The sequence below is a fragment of the Bactrocera neohumeralis genome, chromosome 5, assembly GCF_024586455.1.
Source record: "Bactrocera neohumeralis isolate Rockhampton chromosome 5, APGP_CSIRO_Bneo_wtdbg2-racon-allhic-juicebox.fasta_v2, whole genome shotgun sequence".
NCBI classification, from domain to species: Eukaryota; Metazoa; Arthropoda; class Insecta; order Diptera; family Tephritidae; genus Bactrocera; species Bactrocera neohumeralis.
In genome coordinates this window covers 64,778,776-64,798,145 of record NC_065922.1, presented here as the reverse complement: position 1 = coordinate 64,798,145, position 19,370 = coordinate 64,778,776, and the positions used below count along the sequence as shown (strand labels likewise).

Here is a 19,370-nt window from a genome sequence, read left to right as displayed (position 1 = left end):
TGCTGCTTCTTTGATTCTATTGCTACAATTTTCACCATTTATATACTTTTCACAAGCTAACATAATATATAGATTTGTAGGTATGTAAAAATATGATATACATACATACATATATACAAATCCTCTGAGAAAGTTCATCCGCTTGACCTCGAGTCGACTCCTTAGACTCTTTTCATTTTCCTCTCTCACTTATTAAGCCGATGACTAACCAAAAAGCTTTTAAATGTTCGACTAAATATTAAGCAAATGGACTCCGTTACTTTGAAAAACCTATTACTTGAAGTTGTAAAGACACGTACTCCATTAAGGATTCTTCTTCTGAAAGAATCGCGCTTTTGAAAGTCTTCGTGGTATCAAATGAAATCCTATAATATTTGATTACTGATATTTCATACAACAAAGACCATATCCCAGTATTACTGGAAAATTAGGATAGATAAGGTTGCGTTTGATCGAAAAGACTGGTGCAGATCTATTAGCAGAGGCAATACTTAAAACTGTAAGTATTTTTAGGGCGCGAGGAAAAAATATAGCCTCGTACTTACACAAACAATACAATGCACAAATATCGACTTGTTGTGGGGAACGGGTTTATTAAGGGGGTATTCTGGTCTAGAAATTTAAAAAAATCGAATTTTTGTTTATATTTTTTTAAAGTTTAACTATTCAAGAATATGTGTACAAGAGGATTTTTCAAAATTCAAATTATTTTCGGAGATATAGGCATTTTTCTGACCCGGCATCCAAACTGGTTCGGCCGGAACTAATCGAACAAAAGACATTACGCGAAACTTTAAACGCGTTTTCTCAAAACTGACTTTTTCGGAACGATACCCACGATTTCTCAGGTTCTACTGGACCGATTTACTTGAAATTTTTATAGAGTCTTTTTTATAGGCTTGTCTATGGTTGGAACCCTATCCCCAAATTTTTATTTTTATTATTTTCAAAAAAATTTCGAAATATTCAGAAAAAGTGATCCGAGAAAAACTTTTTTTTCAGGCAGTCGCCATTTTGTGAAAAAATTTTTTCCCACTTTTCCGTAGTTCCGGCCATTGCGACATTATTCTAGATTAATAATCTTTTTTGTTTTTTGTTTCAGATAACTAGGAGGGTTAAAATCATGGGTATCGTCCCGTGGAAATTTTTAGAGACCCCCCACTTCGACAGCTCATAATTTTTGAAATTTTTTACTTTTTTTAGTTTTTAATTTTTTTCTGTACTCTTCTAAAATTAACAAATAACTAGTAAAAAAATGGATGGTAAAAATATTAATTGCCTTTTTTTTACGACACCTTAAATATTACCTGAAATTCATGCTTCTAGACCAGAATACCCCCTTAAAGTTCAGGCTCTTGAAACCTGCTTTAATTAACATTCGAAGTGTCACTGGAAATATCATATATCTGGTCACATCTTATGGTATAACGTTTGCTTTGACATTGATTTGACTCACTTTTAAACTGTTTTGGGTAACTTGTCTTCAGAAGCTCTTGATTCATATTCATACTATAGAAGTCAGTTCGTCCATTCATAGGGTTAGATGTGACAGATATGACAGAGCTCTTCATAACAGCTTTTGGGGCAAAAGGGATCATATTTCAGTGGGAATTTTTAATTTACATTGAAAGGGTACTCGGAATGATGATGAGTATTAGTTATAAGCAACCTTATATCTCGCATTCCGTAGATATACGAATATGAAGAGCTTAACGATTATTATGAAAAAGCCAGATAGCTTTTAAGAACTGATATATAACTTCATTTCATACATATATTGAAAGAGAGAGCGTAACTACACTCAGGTTAAGTAAAGCAGAATTTACACACAATCAGTTTCAGGAAACGGACAGCTTCTAAAAGAATAAGTTTGAAGATATGTTTCAAGAGGTTATCAGTGTCATCTGGGAACTTGCAGAATGCAGGATATATGACTAAGATGTTAGGATATAGTCCAAATAATTCGAAATTCTCATTGTTCAAACTATAGGTAAATCTAACAAAAATATATATTTCCGAAAACATTTTTAGACTTCGGGGAGTATAACGTCCGCTTGTAAATTAGTACTCTTAATACCAACACAATCGTTCTTTTATGGCCAAATAACAACATTTGTGAGGGATAGTTCTATGAGTAGTTGAGTTTTTCCTAATTGATTATTTGTTATAGTTTCCAGTTGCGTGCTATAAATTTTTCTTAAGCTGATTGCTCGCTGATATATTTCTTTCTAATGCCCACCCAACAACCAAACTTGCGAAGGTTGTCTTTTTATAAACGTTTTGGCGAAAAAAGCAGGAGATTTCAAGAAAGTAGGCACGGTACGTGGAAATGCATTCGCATAAATTGAAAAAAGATATAAATAGCAGTAAAAGCGAGTGTGTGGCAAAAGTTGGCTTTGCGGGTGAATTCGCAGTCATGTTAATTAGACACTTAATGCGGCTGTGGAATGGAGGCGGAATGCGGAAATTTGCGACTGAAAATGTTTTTATTGCCAAAAGCGGGATATGCAGAAATAAGAGATATGAAAAAGTAAAAGACATGAAGCAATAAAAGATATGTGAGTGAGATTTTTTCTTGAAAATGTAATGTTCAGAATTTATGTATCTAATATGTACTTCAATGTAAATTTTCATTATTCTATGAGAAAATGTTTTCAATCAAATTCAGTCACTCAACTAAAAAAAATTGGCCAAATACAACAAAAATTATTCAGTGCAAGTCAATGTGTCCCATTTAAGGGGGTATTCTGGTCTAGAAATTAAAAAAAAAATCGAAATTTTTTTTTTATATTTTCAAAGTTTAACTATTCAAGAATATGTGTACAAGAGGATTTTTCAAAATTCAAATTATTTTCGGAAATATAGGCATTTTTCTGACCCGGCATCCAAACTGGTTCGGCCGGAACTAATCGAAAAAAAGACATTACGCGAAACTTTAAACGCGTTTTTCTCAAAACTGACTTTTTCGGAACAATACCCACGATTTCTCAGGTTCTACTGGACCGATTTACTTGAAATTTTTATAGAGTCTTCTTTATAGGCTTGTCTATGGTTGGAACTAGCCCCATTCCCAAATTTTTATTTTTATTATTTTTTAAAAATTCGAAATAGTCAGAAAAAGTGATCCAAAAAAACTTTTTTTTCAGGCAGTCGCCATTTTGTGAAAAAAAAATTTTTCCCACTTTTTCGTAGTTCCGGCCATTGCGACATTATTCTAGAATAATAATCTTTTTTTTGGTTTCAGATAACTAGGAGGGTTGAAATCATGAGTATGGTCACGTGGAAATTTTTAGAGACCCCCCACTTCGTCAGCTAATTTTTGAAATTTTTTTGCTATTTTTAGTTTCTAATTTTTTTCTGTTCCCTTCTTAAATTAACAAATAACTAATAAAAAAATGGATAGTAAAAATATTAATTGCCTTTTTTTTACGACACTTTAAAAATTACCTGAAATTCATGCTTCTAGACCAGAATACCCCCTTAACTAATATCAGAATTTTCAAACATACGGATGACTTTACTCCATGTGATTGTATGTAAGGTACTTTAAGAAACCCAGGGAACTTTTTTAGTACGTGGTATTGGCAAAATATATAAAATAATAAATATACATATAAGTTTTACCAGCACCTGAAGGAATTTCCCGGCCTTTCATCATTGCAAGTTGCAAGAGTGTAAAATATTCGGTTGCACTCGAACTTAGCCCTTCCCTTATTTTTTTTTACTTGTTTTATCTGCTTCTCGTCAATGCTGCAAGATTCAGCCAGAGAACTTAAATCATTTAAGTTAAGTTCTCTGATTCAGCGCATTACGAATGAGTCGATCTTAATTCGTCTCTCTAGAAATTTTTACTCCGAAACTGAAGTTTAATATAAACAAAGAACCCTAAAGTAATGAATGTCTATTCCCCTTCAATTGAAATCCAGATGTTTACGCTACCAGCTGGTGGATTTTATTTATAAACATGTCAGATATGACAGAGTCAACATTAAGCGCTAATAAAATTCGGAATTTTAAATAAACATGTCAAAGTTTTTAATACAAACTGAACGAATTTCATCTTGACTCGTTCCAGAATAACGAGGGCTTAATATTATGTATAGAACTCTAGAAAAATAAATAAATCTCTAATGATATGCATGCAACTAAGGGCTGATCCAAATACAGGTACTTTTTTTACTAGCCCTTTTTTGAAAACACTTGGCCTTAAACAAAGTTTACAAATCCTTCAACTTTATTATGAAAATTCACGTTCTGAAAAGAATGTGTTTCGCGCGCTTCGCTCAACTTGTGGTGAGTATTATCGGCCTACTGAGCGTACTAAACAAACACTTATCTTTAGAACTAATATTCATTATTGGATAATATTCGACCGAATAGACCATCTCTAGCACGCAGTGAAGAAAATATAGCAGCCGTAGCTTAAAGTGTACACGAAGAGTCGATTCGACGCCGTACGCAGCAACTAGTGCAAGAACTGAAGGTGTTCGACATTCCCAAGCGACCGCTTCTCACTCTATGGGCTTTTGAAAAGTTCCGAGAAGATCCAATATTTTGCTTAGCGTTGAAGCCCATTTCTGGCTAAATGGGTATATATAAATAAGCAGAATTGCCGCATTTGAGACGAAGAGCAATCTGAAGAGATTCAAGAGCTGCCGCTTCATCCAGAAAAAGCAACGATTTAGTGTGGTTTGTGACCGTTATCGCGCCATGATAGCCGACTATTTGATGTCTGAAATTGAAGCTCGAGATCTCAACGACATTTGGTTTCAACAAGACGGCGCCACTTCCCACACATCGCATCAATCAATAGATTTATTGAGAGAACACTTCGGTGAGCAGATAATTTTACGTTTTGGGCTGATCGATGGGCCACCAAGATAGTGTGATATAACAACGTTAGACTTTTCTTGTATGGATATGTAAAGTCTAAACTCTATACCGACAATCCCGATTTGATTCAGGCCTTGGAGCAAAACAACACGCGCGTTATTCGCCAATTAGCAGTCGCATTATTCGCACGAGTCATTTAAAATTGGACTCAATGGCTGAACCATCTGAAACGAAGCCGGGACCAACATATGAAAGAGATAATCTTCAAAAAATAAATGACAGATAAAGTTCTTTCGAATGATAATAAGCATTCCCCATTAAATTTGAAGTTTCTGTGTTTTTTCTGCAAAACATAGGGCACCTCGAAACAGATCACCCTTTTTAACCCTGTATTTTTTGTAGGTTAGAAAGCTGAGTAACGCAAATGAAAGGAAAAGTTGATCTAAACATTGAACAAAGATATTTTTTTAGTAATTTTCTAAATATTTATTTTTTCTTAAGTCTTTCTTCGAAGCAAACTCTTTAATACTCAATAATTATGACTTGAAGAATGCTCGCTTAGTCCAATCTACTCACACATAATTGACACTTTGAAGCTTGCAAGCTTCACAAGTTGAGATTGTGTTGTTGTGAGGCCTAGTTTCCATACAAATTGCCACTTACTTACAACTACATACACACATGCTGCTAATGTAGGCTTGGTGTGTTGTTTATAGCATGCTGTCGGTTTAAGCCGCATATGTGACTTCGTGTTTGGCCACTGTGACGTAACATGCGTCTAATTATAAACACCAAGTACGTAAATTGAGCGGCAATTTGTTGCGAGAAATGTCAAAACGTCACCAGCCAATTAGTTGACGACTGCAGTGACTTATGTGTGTGAATTTACACCGTGCAACAAAATAAAAAAAAATTAAAAAATAATTGAATGGTGGGAAATGCATCAACAATTAGCAAACGCTGTTGAATAAATAAACAATGGCATAATATAATAAACACACATACTTACATACATATGTATATACAATACATGTGGCGTCAATATGAAATACAAATGTTCGTATGTAAGTTTATTCATGACACAGTTTCAATGACAACAACAGCACCCACCGACAGGTAGCAGTCAACCATTACGACTCCACCTCAGCCAAGACGCTCGTCACTGCACCGTGCTGACCGTATGTTGTGCCGCTCCACACATGCAACTCGAGGTGATGTTGAATAATTACAGCAACAAAAACAGCGACTGCCACAACTTCATTTGTACGTTGATTTTTACCATTGTTTATTATTTATCCAATTCACATAACCCTGTACTTATGTACATATGCAACTCTGATTACACACATATGTACATAAGTACAAATACAACTCTGCATATAGCTACATATATGGTATATGCATTTTCCTTTCAAGTTATATGCCCCACATGCACCCATATGACTGTTGCATCGCTTCGTATGTCCAATGGAAAACATGCGGCCGACGCGCAATTGACAATTGTTTATTATTGTTGCCTATAACACACATATACATACAAATAAACACGATTTGAAATCACATTATGCATTTTTTACAATTTTTTTTTCACAACAAGAGTTTGTTTTTGTAATAATTTGATGGCTTCATTACAAACAATTATATAATGGATGTCTAGATGCATATGTACATACTTTCGTACATATGTATGTATGTATATAGAAAAACAGTATATGCAAAAGAAATATATAGGGCAAATATGTACATATGTAGGTATATATATATGTTTACATAAACAATTCATCAGCAAAAAAAATTTAACCGGAAAATCTTCAACCAGAAATAGTTTTTCAAAACAATTTGAAAAAGAAAGATTTTTTCGATTATTTTCAGAATGCCCAACCTTGACAGGAACACCCTACAGACAACATACACAAGTACATTTTTAAAATACCAGCTTGTAGATACTGTACAATAAGTGTTAAAATATAATTTTCGTATAAAAAATTTGGTAAGGTCTTATCTTATACTATGCAGCGCTAAATAAGACGGTTCATAATTCAATTATCGACTTTTGTAAGAAATTCATGTTGCATTTCTGTTTTCATTTCAAATGTTTGTCAAGAATTTTCAAATCCCGAAATAATCCCGAAAATTTCGGGACTTAAAATATCAAGATGCTATTTACTATTTCATTAGCAAGTGCATATACCCACTTTATAATAATAAATAAATAAATAAAAAAATATCTTTTCAATAACCTTGAAATTTATCTTAAAACAATTGAAAAATACCGACATTTTCCCCAGAAAAAAAGCGCAAATCCGGAATCCACATTATAATTTATATGAATTTGCATTTGATCACTTCAAAACATATTTGTGCCACCAAGTTTGAAAATTATCTGTTAACAAGTAGCAAATTCCAAAATAATCGCGAAAATTTCGTGACTTAATATATCGGGAGGCAATGAATTATATCATTAGCATGTACATATACCCACTTAAACATAAATTTTCTCACTGACCTTTAAATTTAATTTGAAAGTATCAGAATATTTAGTTTCAAATTTATCTCGTAACAAGCCGCAAATCCCGAAATAATGCTGATATTTTTAGGTTCAAAAATTGATAACTCGTATATATGAATATTTTAAAACAAACTTCTTTCATTAACCTTCAAATTTATATTGCAACAATTCAGAAATCCCGAAATAGTCCCGAATTTTTCGATCCTGAAAATATCGCGGACTTGTGCAAAACATCTCTAACTTTATATGAATGAAGTTTATAAAATTATCGAATCATATTTGTTCTACTTAGGCTCAAATTTAACTCGAAATAGTACACAAAACCCGAAATAATCCCAACATATTCGGGACACTGAATATCGGTTACACGTCATTTATGTACATGTGTATGTAAAACTCCAGTATGTACGAGCAAAAATTTATATTAGTTTGATTTGTTTGAATAACTAACAAAAATATTTCCAAACAAATGCAAATCCCGAAATCTTCGGGACTCAAAATATCTGGATCCCGCAATTGACAGCTCTAATTTGAATGTGTACTAGTATATTTAAACGCCTCAACTCATTATCTTGTAAAAAGTCACAAATCCCGAAATAGGCCCGAAATTTCTAGTACAAAATGTATCACCTTGAAAGCATTTATATGCTCATTTACAAATTTTAAAACATATTTCTTGCATTAAATAATGAATATTGTAATAATTCACAAGTCTGCCAATAATTTCGAAAATTTCGTGGGTTGAAAATATCAAAATCCCGAAACCGACATCTCTAATTTCTATAAATGTACAATAATATATACTAAGTCAAATTATGTTTTTTATACTAATCCTCAAGTGTGTACATCATGTAATATCAAAACTTGCAAACCCTAAAATGTACTGGAATCATAACATATACTGCGATTCCATGATCTATATATGCATAATTAGATAAGTATATAGTATTTGCACAAGTATAAAAATTTAAATTACATTTATTTCAATACTCTTCAAAATTAGTTTTTAACAATTCAAAATCCCGAAATTTTCGGGATTAAAAATTCGGGATCCCATAGTTGACTTCTAGAATGTGCAAGTATACATGCATAAACGCTTCAAATCATGTTTGTTCCACTAACCTTCAAATTTATCTCTGCGCGGTACTTCTTTATGTATTATATAACTACGTATATAACTGTATGTATATGAATCTGTATGTATGTATGCATTTGTAAATCCGTTTTATCTCTAAAAAGTTGCGATTTTATTTCTTTGTTTCAATATCAAACACTTGTAGACTGCATTACTCAACAAGAGCAATTTCTTTCACATTTGTATAAAGTAATGTAATGTGTAATGCTAAGAGTTGTTTGTATGTTAGTATGTATGCATTTACTTAATTTAAAATAATATTGAGTTTCAGCCTTGAATGTGGAATTATTTATTATTTCTAAGAAACACTGCCAAGTATCGTGCTTTTCTGAAACATTTCTTATCACTCAAATGCTTTTCTCCAGGAGAATATATGTACATAAATTACATATGTAGATGTATGTATATTACTGACAAATATATTAATACCGAATAAAACTGACGGTACATACATATATGTACATATATATAAGTATATAAAAAAACGATATTTAGCTCTCAAAACGATTTAGCGATTCACAGAATTACTCTCCGGGGAGAGGTAAAGTCCATGGAATTTCAAGTGATTTTCACAGAAATAATAGCCATTGCCCCAAAGTAGGGTTTACCACCCCATATGGTCTATTGGCTCTATACTCGTACAAGTATTATCCGCCACATACTAATATATGATGCGGTGGTATGGTGGATGGCATTATGGAAAAAGTGTCCCATTATACCTCTAAATTAGGTGCAATTAACCTGCTTGCTGACGGATTACAGACGTAATGAAAACTAGAACAAAGATGAAACAAAGACTCTGTAGGTTATGCTCAATATGCATCCCATCCATATTCAAGTAAGTAAGATTTACGCAATACTCACGATTTTCGATCGTTGGAATCAGACGCTGCGTCATCACGGGCTTGGTATCCTACTAGACATTGTTAATGAACTTGGGCTAGCATGGAAATGCGATAGGAGATCTATGAGAAAGTAAGGGTGAAATAGGAACAGGAACGGACCTTTTCCATATAATCCTTACACAGAAGATATCTTCAAATTAAATGACTACAATTCAGTCTTTCAGGTTGAAATTGTGAGCGTAACGGAAGGTGCTTAGTGGATCTCTGCTTGAACCAGCAAGTCCACAAACCTTCTACTAGATAGCCAAGCGGCAATTAGGGTTATACGTCAATATCAAGTCTCACTGCGTTAGGATATGCAACCAGGCATTACTAGACTCTCAGTAACTCGGTTAACATTATATGGGTACTCGGTTTATATAAGAATAGAGGGACATGAAAAGTCAGATGACCTGGCCCTGCTAATTATTCAGCTGGGGTGGACAAGAATCAGGTTTTTTACCAAATCCACTGAGTTGCTGGATAAGACTTATTTTGGTTACCATCCGGTAGCATAATTGGCCTAATGGTGGGTAAGTGTGGGCGCCTGTGGACTTGAATTTGAGAAGAGTTGCCACTTGTTAATTTATTTTTCCTAAAAAAGATAAACCTAACTAATCTAAATATTAAAATATGATCATAAAACTAAGGGGATTTAATAAGGCCATTTCTATAGGATATACTTAAGGGAAGAGTTGCCACCTCTCTAAGTATTTCAAAAAATGGACGCTATCATTGGCTTATTGCAACATGAAATAAAAAGCTTTATGATGGTTTGACATTTCAGGCTTAACGTCAATTATACACAAAGCTAAAAATTTGCATTTCTTAATACTAAACCACCGTTACAAAACAAAACAATATACACATACCGGAAACTGAAGATTTTTTCAAAGAAATTCCTTCCGAGGCTTGTGGTCGTCATCATCATTTTATAAACTTCCATAAACCACTAAACCAACAAAAAACACTGCAAAAATATGGAGCACCAGCATACAAACACAAAAACACTTGGAGCACAGGCAAGAACAGCCGTTTCTTTTGTTAAATAAAGTGTTTGTTGGTTAAACACTGAAATTTTGGCGACTTACTGGAATACAAAAACAAATACAGCAGCAGATAAAAAAACACGAAAATGAAAACAATAAAAAACGAGTGATATTGAGAAGTGTGGGTTACGGTTTCAAACACAGCGCTGAGATTTTATTTTATTTTTTCAAGGGAATCGCACAGTGCTACTTCAAAGGGGTGAACCGCGAGCTTTGCGAGGGTCACTTTAAGACATACACACGCAATTTTTTAAATTTTTTTTAAGATTTTTTTTTTTAATTTTTTTCAAGATTTTTTTTAAATTTTTTATTTTGTTTCACTTTCTTAATTCTTTTGGAAGCAACAATAACAACTTTTTAGCAGCGTTAATGATTCGACCGATTTAAGAAGGAAATGGAACACACAAGATACATATGTATATACGCGAACGAAATACATACATATACATATATACGTTTGTTTATATGCAAGTATATGTGTAAATCACCGGTATATTTTGATGAATTAATAAGTTAAAGCACAATAAGATCGTCGGATACACAAGCGAAGACGAAAAATGGGGTTGCACTTGCATGTAATCACTAATATTGTATATACCATATAAAACTAATATATGTATATAATACATTAAGCATATACTCTCATTTGACTTTCATATACATACACAAATATATGTATATGCATGTATATGACACAAAGGCACTTATGTATTTGAAGCACTTAAACTCGTTAACTCACTGGCATCACCAAAAACCGTATCACTGCAATATGCTATGTTGTTGTAGTTGTAACTCGAAAAGTGCATTTGGAACGTGAGCTTGACAAATTCATTTCAATTTCGATTTGATTAAAAGCAATTTTCGTCTTGGTTTTGCAGACACTTTTGTCGCTTTTTCACTTTGTGACTTTAGCGGACTCATTTCCTTTGTGTTGCAATCATTTCGTTTAAAGTGAAGGAGGTGAAAATTTCAACGGTACGATATATAAAAAATTATTTTTTACTAAAATATATAATCATTATTAATTTTTGGTAATATAAGTTATAATTTTTGGCGTCAAGTTTTCTATTTTTTATACTTTAACTATTTTATATTTAAATTTTTCAATGTTAAAAATATTTTTAAAATTCATCTTTATTAGTAAAAGAGTGTACAAAGAAAATCAAATTCAGTTTCTAAATAAATTTTTATTTTAATATTTTAAAATATTGTTAAATATTGTAAATTGATACCATTTCTTTAATAAAATAAAATAATTAAAAATTTTTTTTAAAATACCTCTTTCGATTTTAATATAATCCTTTAATTAACAAAATTTTATTATACAAAAATTAAATTAAATTTAAAGCAAAATTAAAATTGATATAAAAAAGTAGGAGTCAAATAAAATATTTAAAAACTAAATTAAATTTTAAATTAATATGACTTTAGCGAAATTAGTAACAAAGCTGTAGCTATAAAATATTAAATTTTCTCTTTAATAGAAACTTTTAAAATTAATGAAAAAAATTAAAATTAAAAAAAATAATTAGAAAAAACTAAAAATTAAATTAAAGCAATTTAAAAATAAATTAAATTTATAATTTTCAATTTTATAATTAATATTTAACTCTTAATTTCATTTCTAATATAATTTAATTTTTATTTATTTTCTTTAAATAGCGTTTAATTTAAATTAGTTTAAACTCAAATAAATTAAATTTATAATTTTTAATTCTGAATCAAATTTTTATTATTAAAAAAAACTTTTAATTTAAATTAGTTTAAACTCAAATAAATTAAACATACAATTTGTAGTTCTAAATAAAATAATTTTTAGTTCTGAATTAAATTTTTATCATAATTTAATTTTTAGTTTTCTTTAAAAAACTTTTAATTTAAATTAGTTTGATTTTCATTATATTTTTAACATTGCATTTTATTTAATTTAAATTTTTTTTTCAATTTTCATGTTTTTATTTTTAATTTAATTTTCAAGTTTTTAATACCATTTTATTTTTAATTAAATTATTATTTAATTTTTTTTCTTAAAATTAACATATTTTATATAATTTTTAAATTAAAAAACAAATTATCAACTACAATTATTGAAATAAATTAAAATGAAAATTAAAAATAATATATATGTATACATAAAAAGTTAAGAATTAAATAATAAAAAAAATTAAACAAATTAAATTTATAATTTTCTAATTAATTTTTAATTTAAATTAGTTTAATTTTCATATATTATATTTTATATTTCATAATTATTTAATTTTAAATTTTATTTATTAAATTTTATGTTTTTTATTTTTAATTTAATTTTAAACTTTTTAATACTATTTTATTTTTAATTAATTATTTTCTAGTTATATAGTATTATTAATAAAATTTTAAAATTATTTAAATTTTTAATTTTTAAATTCTAAAATTAATTTTTTTTAAAATTATTTAAAAAATTTTAATATTTTAAATTAAATTTTATATTTTTATTTAATTTTAAATTTTATTTATTTAATTTTAATTTTTTTTATATTTAATTTTAAACTTTTTAATACTATTTTTAATTAATTATTTTCTAGTTATATAGTAAATTTAGAAAATTTTTATATCATTTTTCAATTAATTATTTTTATTTAAATTATGTATAATTGAGAAATTTTTTGCTATTCATACAAAAAAAGATTACTTATACTTAATATTTTTTTGCCCATTTAAAAAAACAATTTAAGAACCTTAATTATTTTTTCATGATCAGAAAAAATGGAAAATCTGTAAAATTAATTATGAAAAATTATTTGTTCTAAACATTTTTTTGGTTTGTTTATTTGTATTTTATATAATATTTTGCATATATAGCTTCTATATTAATATCGAAAATTATAATATAGCAGGTTTGCGAATTTTCAAATTAACAAGTTTTATATTAAAGTTAAAATTTTCGATTTGTTATTCCAATTTTGGAATTAAAATTTAAATATTATTTGCAATTCAGTTACCTTTATCGTTTTTATAAAAAGTAATATAATTATGTTACTTAACTATAACTAATTAACTCAAGCTTTTTGTTATGTTTTTTTAATTTTTTTACTTTATTTTGTAGTGATTTTTATTTGCATTTTTGTTTTTAATATTTAAAATTTTTTCATCATTAAGATCCGCTATTTATTAATTTTTTTAAATGTAATTTTTTTGCTTGCTTTTAAGTTTTTATTATTTGTTTTATTATTTCACCTAATCTTTCATAATTTTTTTAGTTTTTAGTGATTTGGAAGTAGCATTTTTCACCCTCATTCGCAAAAACAAATTATAATTTTGATCATTTTTAAATTAGCATTAATTTTTTTTAATTATATTCATTCAGTTATTTTTAATTAATTAAATAAATTTTTAAAATTTTAATTAATTTTTTTAAATGAAACTTTTTTAACTCCAATTTCTTTAATTTTTTTTTTTAATTTTTAAAGTTTAATTTTTAATTACAGTTTATTATTTTCAATCCAAATAATTTCTCGTTTTAACAAAAAAAAATATTAAATTTTGAAATACCGTTAAATTTTGTTTAGCGTTTTGCTTGCAAATAATTTTCTGATTTTATCTTTTTTTATTAGATTGTCCACTCCCATATATTTCAATCGTGTAAATTTTCCAGTTCACATAGTTTTTACACGTACATACATACATACAAGTACATACATATGTATTTAATGCAGTGGTTGTCCAAATACACTTGCCTTCGATTATAACGAAACCGTTAGCACAAAATTCTGATTGAAAACAAAAACAAACATTTTGCAGCGCGATTTTGAACAAATGTATCGTATGTACATATTTTTTGCATTCAATTAAATTTTGAAACAGAAATAGCTTTTCATCAACTAAATATTTATAAATAAACAAGGAACACAAAAGACTACAACAAGAACACAAAAGTTGACGATCCACACTTGACTAATACGCAAATTATTTAAATAAATTTTGTAGATACACATATACCTATGTATGCATGTATGTATGTATGTATACATGACTATATGCATACGCATAAAACATACATATTTATATTTGGGTGTTTGTATGTATTTTATGTTTTCTTATGACTAATTCGGCTTTCTTTCGCACAAAAATACATACATACATATATTATATGTAAGTGTGTAATCATGTTTGTTTGCATGTATTTGGCTTTGATAATGAATTTTAGTTTTTGCGCAGTCATTTTTGTTGTTATTCATGTTGGCTTGTGCTGCAAGAACACCAAGCGATCGTAAAAGTTAATGACTTTTGTGAGCAAGAAAAAAGTTTCTAAGATTTTTGCTCGCAAACACCTTTCTAAATTCTTGAGGTAAGTACATACATATGTATGTATGTATATAAAAAAAAGTTATATATGTTTTAAATATGTACATACTCGTAAAAATACATGTGTATGTAGATATATTTGTTTTCTATTTAAATATATTTATTCTTTATTTTAATTTTATGTAAAATCTATATGTTATAGCTCTTTCTTTCTTTCTTTATTTCTATATATTTTTTTAAAGTTATTATTAAATTTTTTATCTTATTTTTTACTCGTATTAATTAATTTTTTTTTTTAATTTTAATTTTATTTTCTTTTTTTAATATTGATTTAATTTGTATTGTTGGTAATTTTTATTTTTTATAATTTAAAAATTATTTTTAATTGAAAGACATATTTCAAGCTTTTATTTAAAATTATTTTTGCTTTATTTTAATTTTTAATTAACTTTAATTACAATTAATATTAATTAATTAAATTTATTTTTTAACTTTAATTTTTTTTAATATGTTTTTTTTATTTTTGTATAATTTTCCTAAACTTTTATAGTTTTGCTTAATCTTTTTTCTTGATTTTGAGTATTTTTAATTTGTTGTTAATTTTTATTTTTTATAATTTAAAAATTATTTTTAATTCAAAGACATATTCCAAGCTTTTATTTAAAATTATTTTTGCTTTATTTTAATTTTTAATTAACTTTAATTATAATTAATATTAATTAATTTTTTCTTAATTTCGAGGTATTAATTTTGAATACCTTTTCTATTTAATTTTTAATATTTTTAGTTTGTTATTAAATTTTTAATTATACTCATTTAATTAATTAAATTTATTTTTTAACTTTAATTTTTTTAAATATGTTTTTTTTTATTTTTGTATAATTTTTCTAAACTTTTATAGTTTTGCTTAATCTTTTATTTAAAATTATTTTTGCTTTATTTTAATTTTTAATTAACTTTAATTATAATTAATATTAATTAATTTTTTCTTAATTTCGAGTAATAATTTTGAATACCTTTTCTACTTATTTTAATTATTTTTAGTTTGTTAGTAAATTTTTTAATTATACTCATTTAATTAATTAAATTTATTTTTCACATTAATTTTTTTAAATACGTTTTTTTTTTTATTTTTGTATAATTTTCCTAAACTTTTATAGTTTTGTTTAATCTTTTTTTCTTAATTTTGAGTATTTTTAATTTGTTATAATTTTTTTATTATACTCATTTACTTGTATTTTAATAAATTCAAATCATTATTAAATTTAATTTTTTTTGTAATTTATTTATAATTTTGCTTAATTTTTCTAATTTTGAATATTTTATATTTTATTCATTGTATTTTAATTAATTAAATTAATTTTTATGTTTTTTCTTTATTTTGTAATGATTTTTTTTTAATTTTCAAAATATATGCATTATTATTTTACACTTATTTTCTGATTTTTTTTAATGTAAATTAAAAAGTTTTGTTTAGTTTAAATTTTCTAATTTTTTGTAATTTTGTTTAAACTATATTATTTAGTTTTTTATTTCATTCATCTCCACTTTGCTTCCGAACTATTGTGGTTTAAACATTTTACATTGTTGTTGTTGCCATTGCTACAAGCGCATCACCGAATTCCACTTAAATTCACTATGATTCACTTTAAAGCCGGAATTGGTCTGCCAAGCGCTGTCGCCTTGCTGACCGTCGCTAGAGCGGCATATAAAGCCAGCAACAAAAACACAAACAAAGAACGTGCGAATATCAGCTACGAAAACAACTGAACCGTGAATTACGATAGTGCGACAATAATAATAAAAACAACGGCAGCAGCAACGACAACATTCACCAAATTCAAGCTGACACAAATCCCGTCAGCAGCCACCAACTTCTTTCGCCCAACCAACCATGAGCACACACCCCCCGCTTGCACTTGCAACACATGCAGCAGCACTTGTTGTATATTTTCCAACTTCTGGTTGCACTTCAACTTTTCACTTACGAATATATTCATATATTATATACATATGTATGTATGTATGTATTTTATTTATACACAATAATTTTCACAGCAAAGAATTTTCTTCGACACTAACGCGCGTGTTGTTGTTGCTGCCGTTGCGCACTTATTCTACCCGCAGGTCGTTTACTCGTTTATTTTCGCATTACTTTCGTTATTGTTGTTGTTGAATTTATTGCTATGCTACGTTTCGCTTGTAATTTGTTTTAGATCGCGCGGCGAGCAACGCGTTCTTCGCTACTGCGCATTCGTTCGCTATGAAAGTATCTCGACAACTAACTGAGCGCTGAGTCGCGCGTTTACTTGGCTGGCTGGTTGCTTCGCTGGCCGCTCGGTGTCGCGATCCAGTGAGTGGATTTTCGTGCATCGCTTGGCTGTGCTCGCCGTGAGTTGTCCAACGGTGGCGGCGCTGCCGTCGTCTCCAACCCCCAAAAGATCGCCATCGGCGTCCAACAACGACGACAGTGCCAAGCAGAGTCGTCTTCTCGTTTGTGTTGTCTTGTGCGCCCTAGCCGCGTCTTACTTATATGCTTTTGTTGCTTCTGCTTTTGTATGGCGTTATATGACGCGTTGCGCGGTGTGTCCGCGTTCGTCTTTGTTGCTGTTTCTTCATTTTTTGTTGTCGTCTGCATGACTCAAGTTTGTTATGGCTGTTGTTTTGATCTTTATAGTTGGCGTTGTTGTTCTTATTTTAGTTGCTATTGTTGTTTTATTTAGTAGCTGTTGTTGTTCGTTGACGGTGAGTACACGAATTTACCGTTCGTGCACAAATTCACCGGTGCGAATAGCAGTGCCTGACATATGCAAATTGGAGCGGTTGGAAAGACACATAAGGCAAAGAAGATGTGATCTTCAGCAAAACACGTAGTTCGTGTGATATGAAGGGTTTTGTGAAGACCCCAAAAATGGCCACCGGAAAACCTCTTCATCTAACTCAGTTATTCGTATTTTTTAAGTCTTATAGATATGTACATATGTATGTATGTATGTATGTACATGTTGTCCAAGTAATTCTTTCAAATAAGTAGGTTTTAAAACAAGTTTGGATGATTAGTTCCTGCTGATCTTCTTTTGAAGTGAATAAAAGTCTCTGTGTCGATTGAATAAATTTTCAGGTTTTGTAGAGTTCTTGATTGACTTTAAAACAGTTAGAAACGTCTTCCTCGGATATGTATCCGAATTTGATACATTAAGATAAATCTTTTGGGCAGGTGTAATAATTGAGTCTGAAAAAGGCGGCAGTGCAGATTGTTCGATTGTTAAACAGCGATAAACTGAAAGAAAACCTACTTCAAGAGATAGAGAACAGAGATCCCCAACGCTCACAATGCCTCTTCCTTCAAATAAACATTAATTAAACTACTTCGAAATCGGTCGGAAATCAAAACGATCTTAATGTTTTTTTTTTGAAGTTCCCGCCACTATTCTTTCCAGAGAACTTGTTCGCATTAAGGTGTGTACAGGAAGTAACTACCCAACCGAAATAGGGAGCAGGAAGTTAATGGAATTTCATAGAGGCGAGGAATTAGTCAGGCTACAATCAGATTCTACTCATAGGCTCTGGACCCTTATGACATATACATACATACATACATAAGTATGTTTCAGTAACTCTATAATTTGTTTAAAAAAATCGCGGCACTAATTGCTTTAGGCTTTAAAAAAAATAATTGAAGATATTAGGTTGTCATACCGCTTTAGGTCAATAACATACAAAATTACTTTAATTCTTGACTTGTTTGGTTGACACGAAATGAGGCGATTTTGATGATGATAATTAAAGATTTATAATGGATGATTTTTTATACGTGTGACTTTCAATGAGATTATACTTTTTTGACAGCTACTACTTGATTTTGGTTTACAATTTTTGTAAACAGACTTATTGTTTGCGCTCGGCGTTCAATACTTATTCGGTAAATCGTCTAGCAGAATCGGTAATTCGAGCAACTATACGTCGGTTTCGCACCCCGTTTACTCTATTGGATAAGGTGAGCTCAAACACCTTAATGTGAACAAAGTTTTTGTTTATAGCACCATCACTCATTACAATGATATTGGTAGCATCGCAAAACGCCATGGAGGTGGTCATCAAAAGACTGCAACGTCACGTAAGATGTTTCGGAAAGTGAAGAAGCGACTTGAGCGAAATCCACGACGAAGTGCCAATCAAATGGCTAAAGAACTGAAAATATCCGACCGTAGCATCTGACGCATATTGAAAAATGAGCTCAAGGTCAAGCCTTACAAGTTCCAAAAGGCCCATGATCTCACACTGAAGCCGCAACAAGTAAGACTTGAGGAAGCGAAGCAGTTGCTTCCCTTGGCCGAAAGCGGTGAAATTCCCAACATTGTGTTTTGTGACGAAAAAATGTTTCCAATTGAACAATTCGTAAACTCTCAAAACGATAGCGTTTACTTGACCGACCATTCATCCGAGAATCTAAGTCATCGGTTAGCCACCAGAAGGCCCGCCACAAATAATAGTTTGGGCCGCTGTCACCGCAGATGGGCGCTCTCCAATTGTTTTCATCGAGTCTGGCGTCAAAGTAAATGCGACATATTATCGGGAAAGTGTTCTGGAGGCTGCTTTGAAGCCGTGGGCAAACCATGGATGTTTCAACAAGACTCAGCACCGTCTCATAAAGCGCGAGTGAACCAAGAATGGCT

The 19,370-nt window shown here is 29.8% G+C and overlaps 1 protein-coding gene and 1 long non-coding RNA gene across 3 annotated transcripts in view; one reads left to right on the top strand and one right to left on the bottom strand.

Annotated features, from left to right (window-relative positions):
* The window catches only part of LOC126759147 (protein sprint), a 282,986-nt gene extending 266,028 nt beyond the window's left edge, over positions 1–16,958 (bottom strand). Inside the window, exons 1-2 of one of the 2 annotated variants that reach the window (XM_050473803.1) lie at positions 16,831–16,958; positions 10,234–10,451 (exon numbers count right to left, since the gene is read on the bottom strand). In XM_050473803.1, coding sequence (XP_050329760.1) covers positions 10,234–10,307 — 74 coding nt within the window. In that variant the 5' untranslated portion in view covers positions 10,308–10,451; positions 16,831–16,958. The remainder of the gene's footprint in view (positions 1–10,233; positions 10,452–16,830) is intronic. The other variant, XM_050473802.1, reaches the window with a different exon arrangement.
* LOC126759205 (uncharacterized) lies at positions 807–3,075 on the top strand. Its single transcript, XR_007666980.1, has 2 exons — positions 807–848; positions 2,992–3,075. It is a non-coding gene; the product is annotated as an uncharacterized LOC126759205 (long non-coding RNA).
* Positions 16,959–19,370: the final 2,412 nt, after the last annotated feature.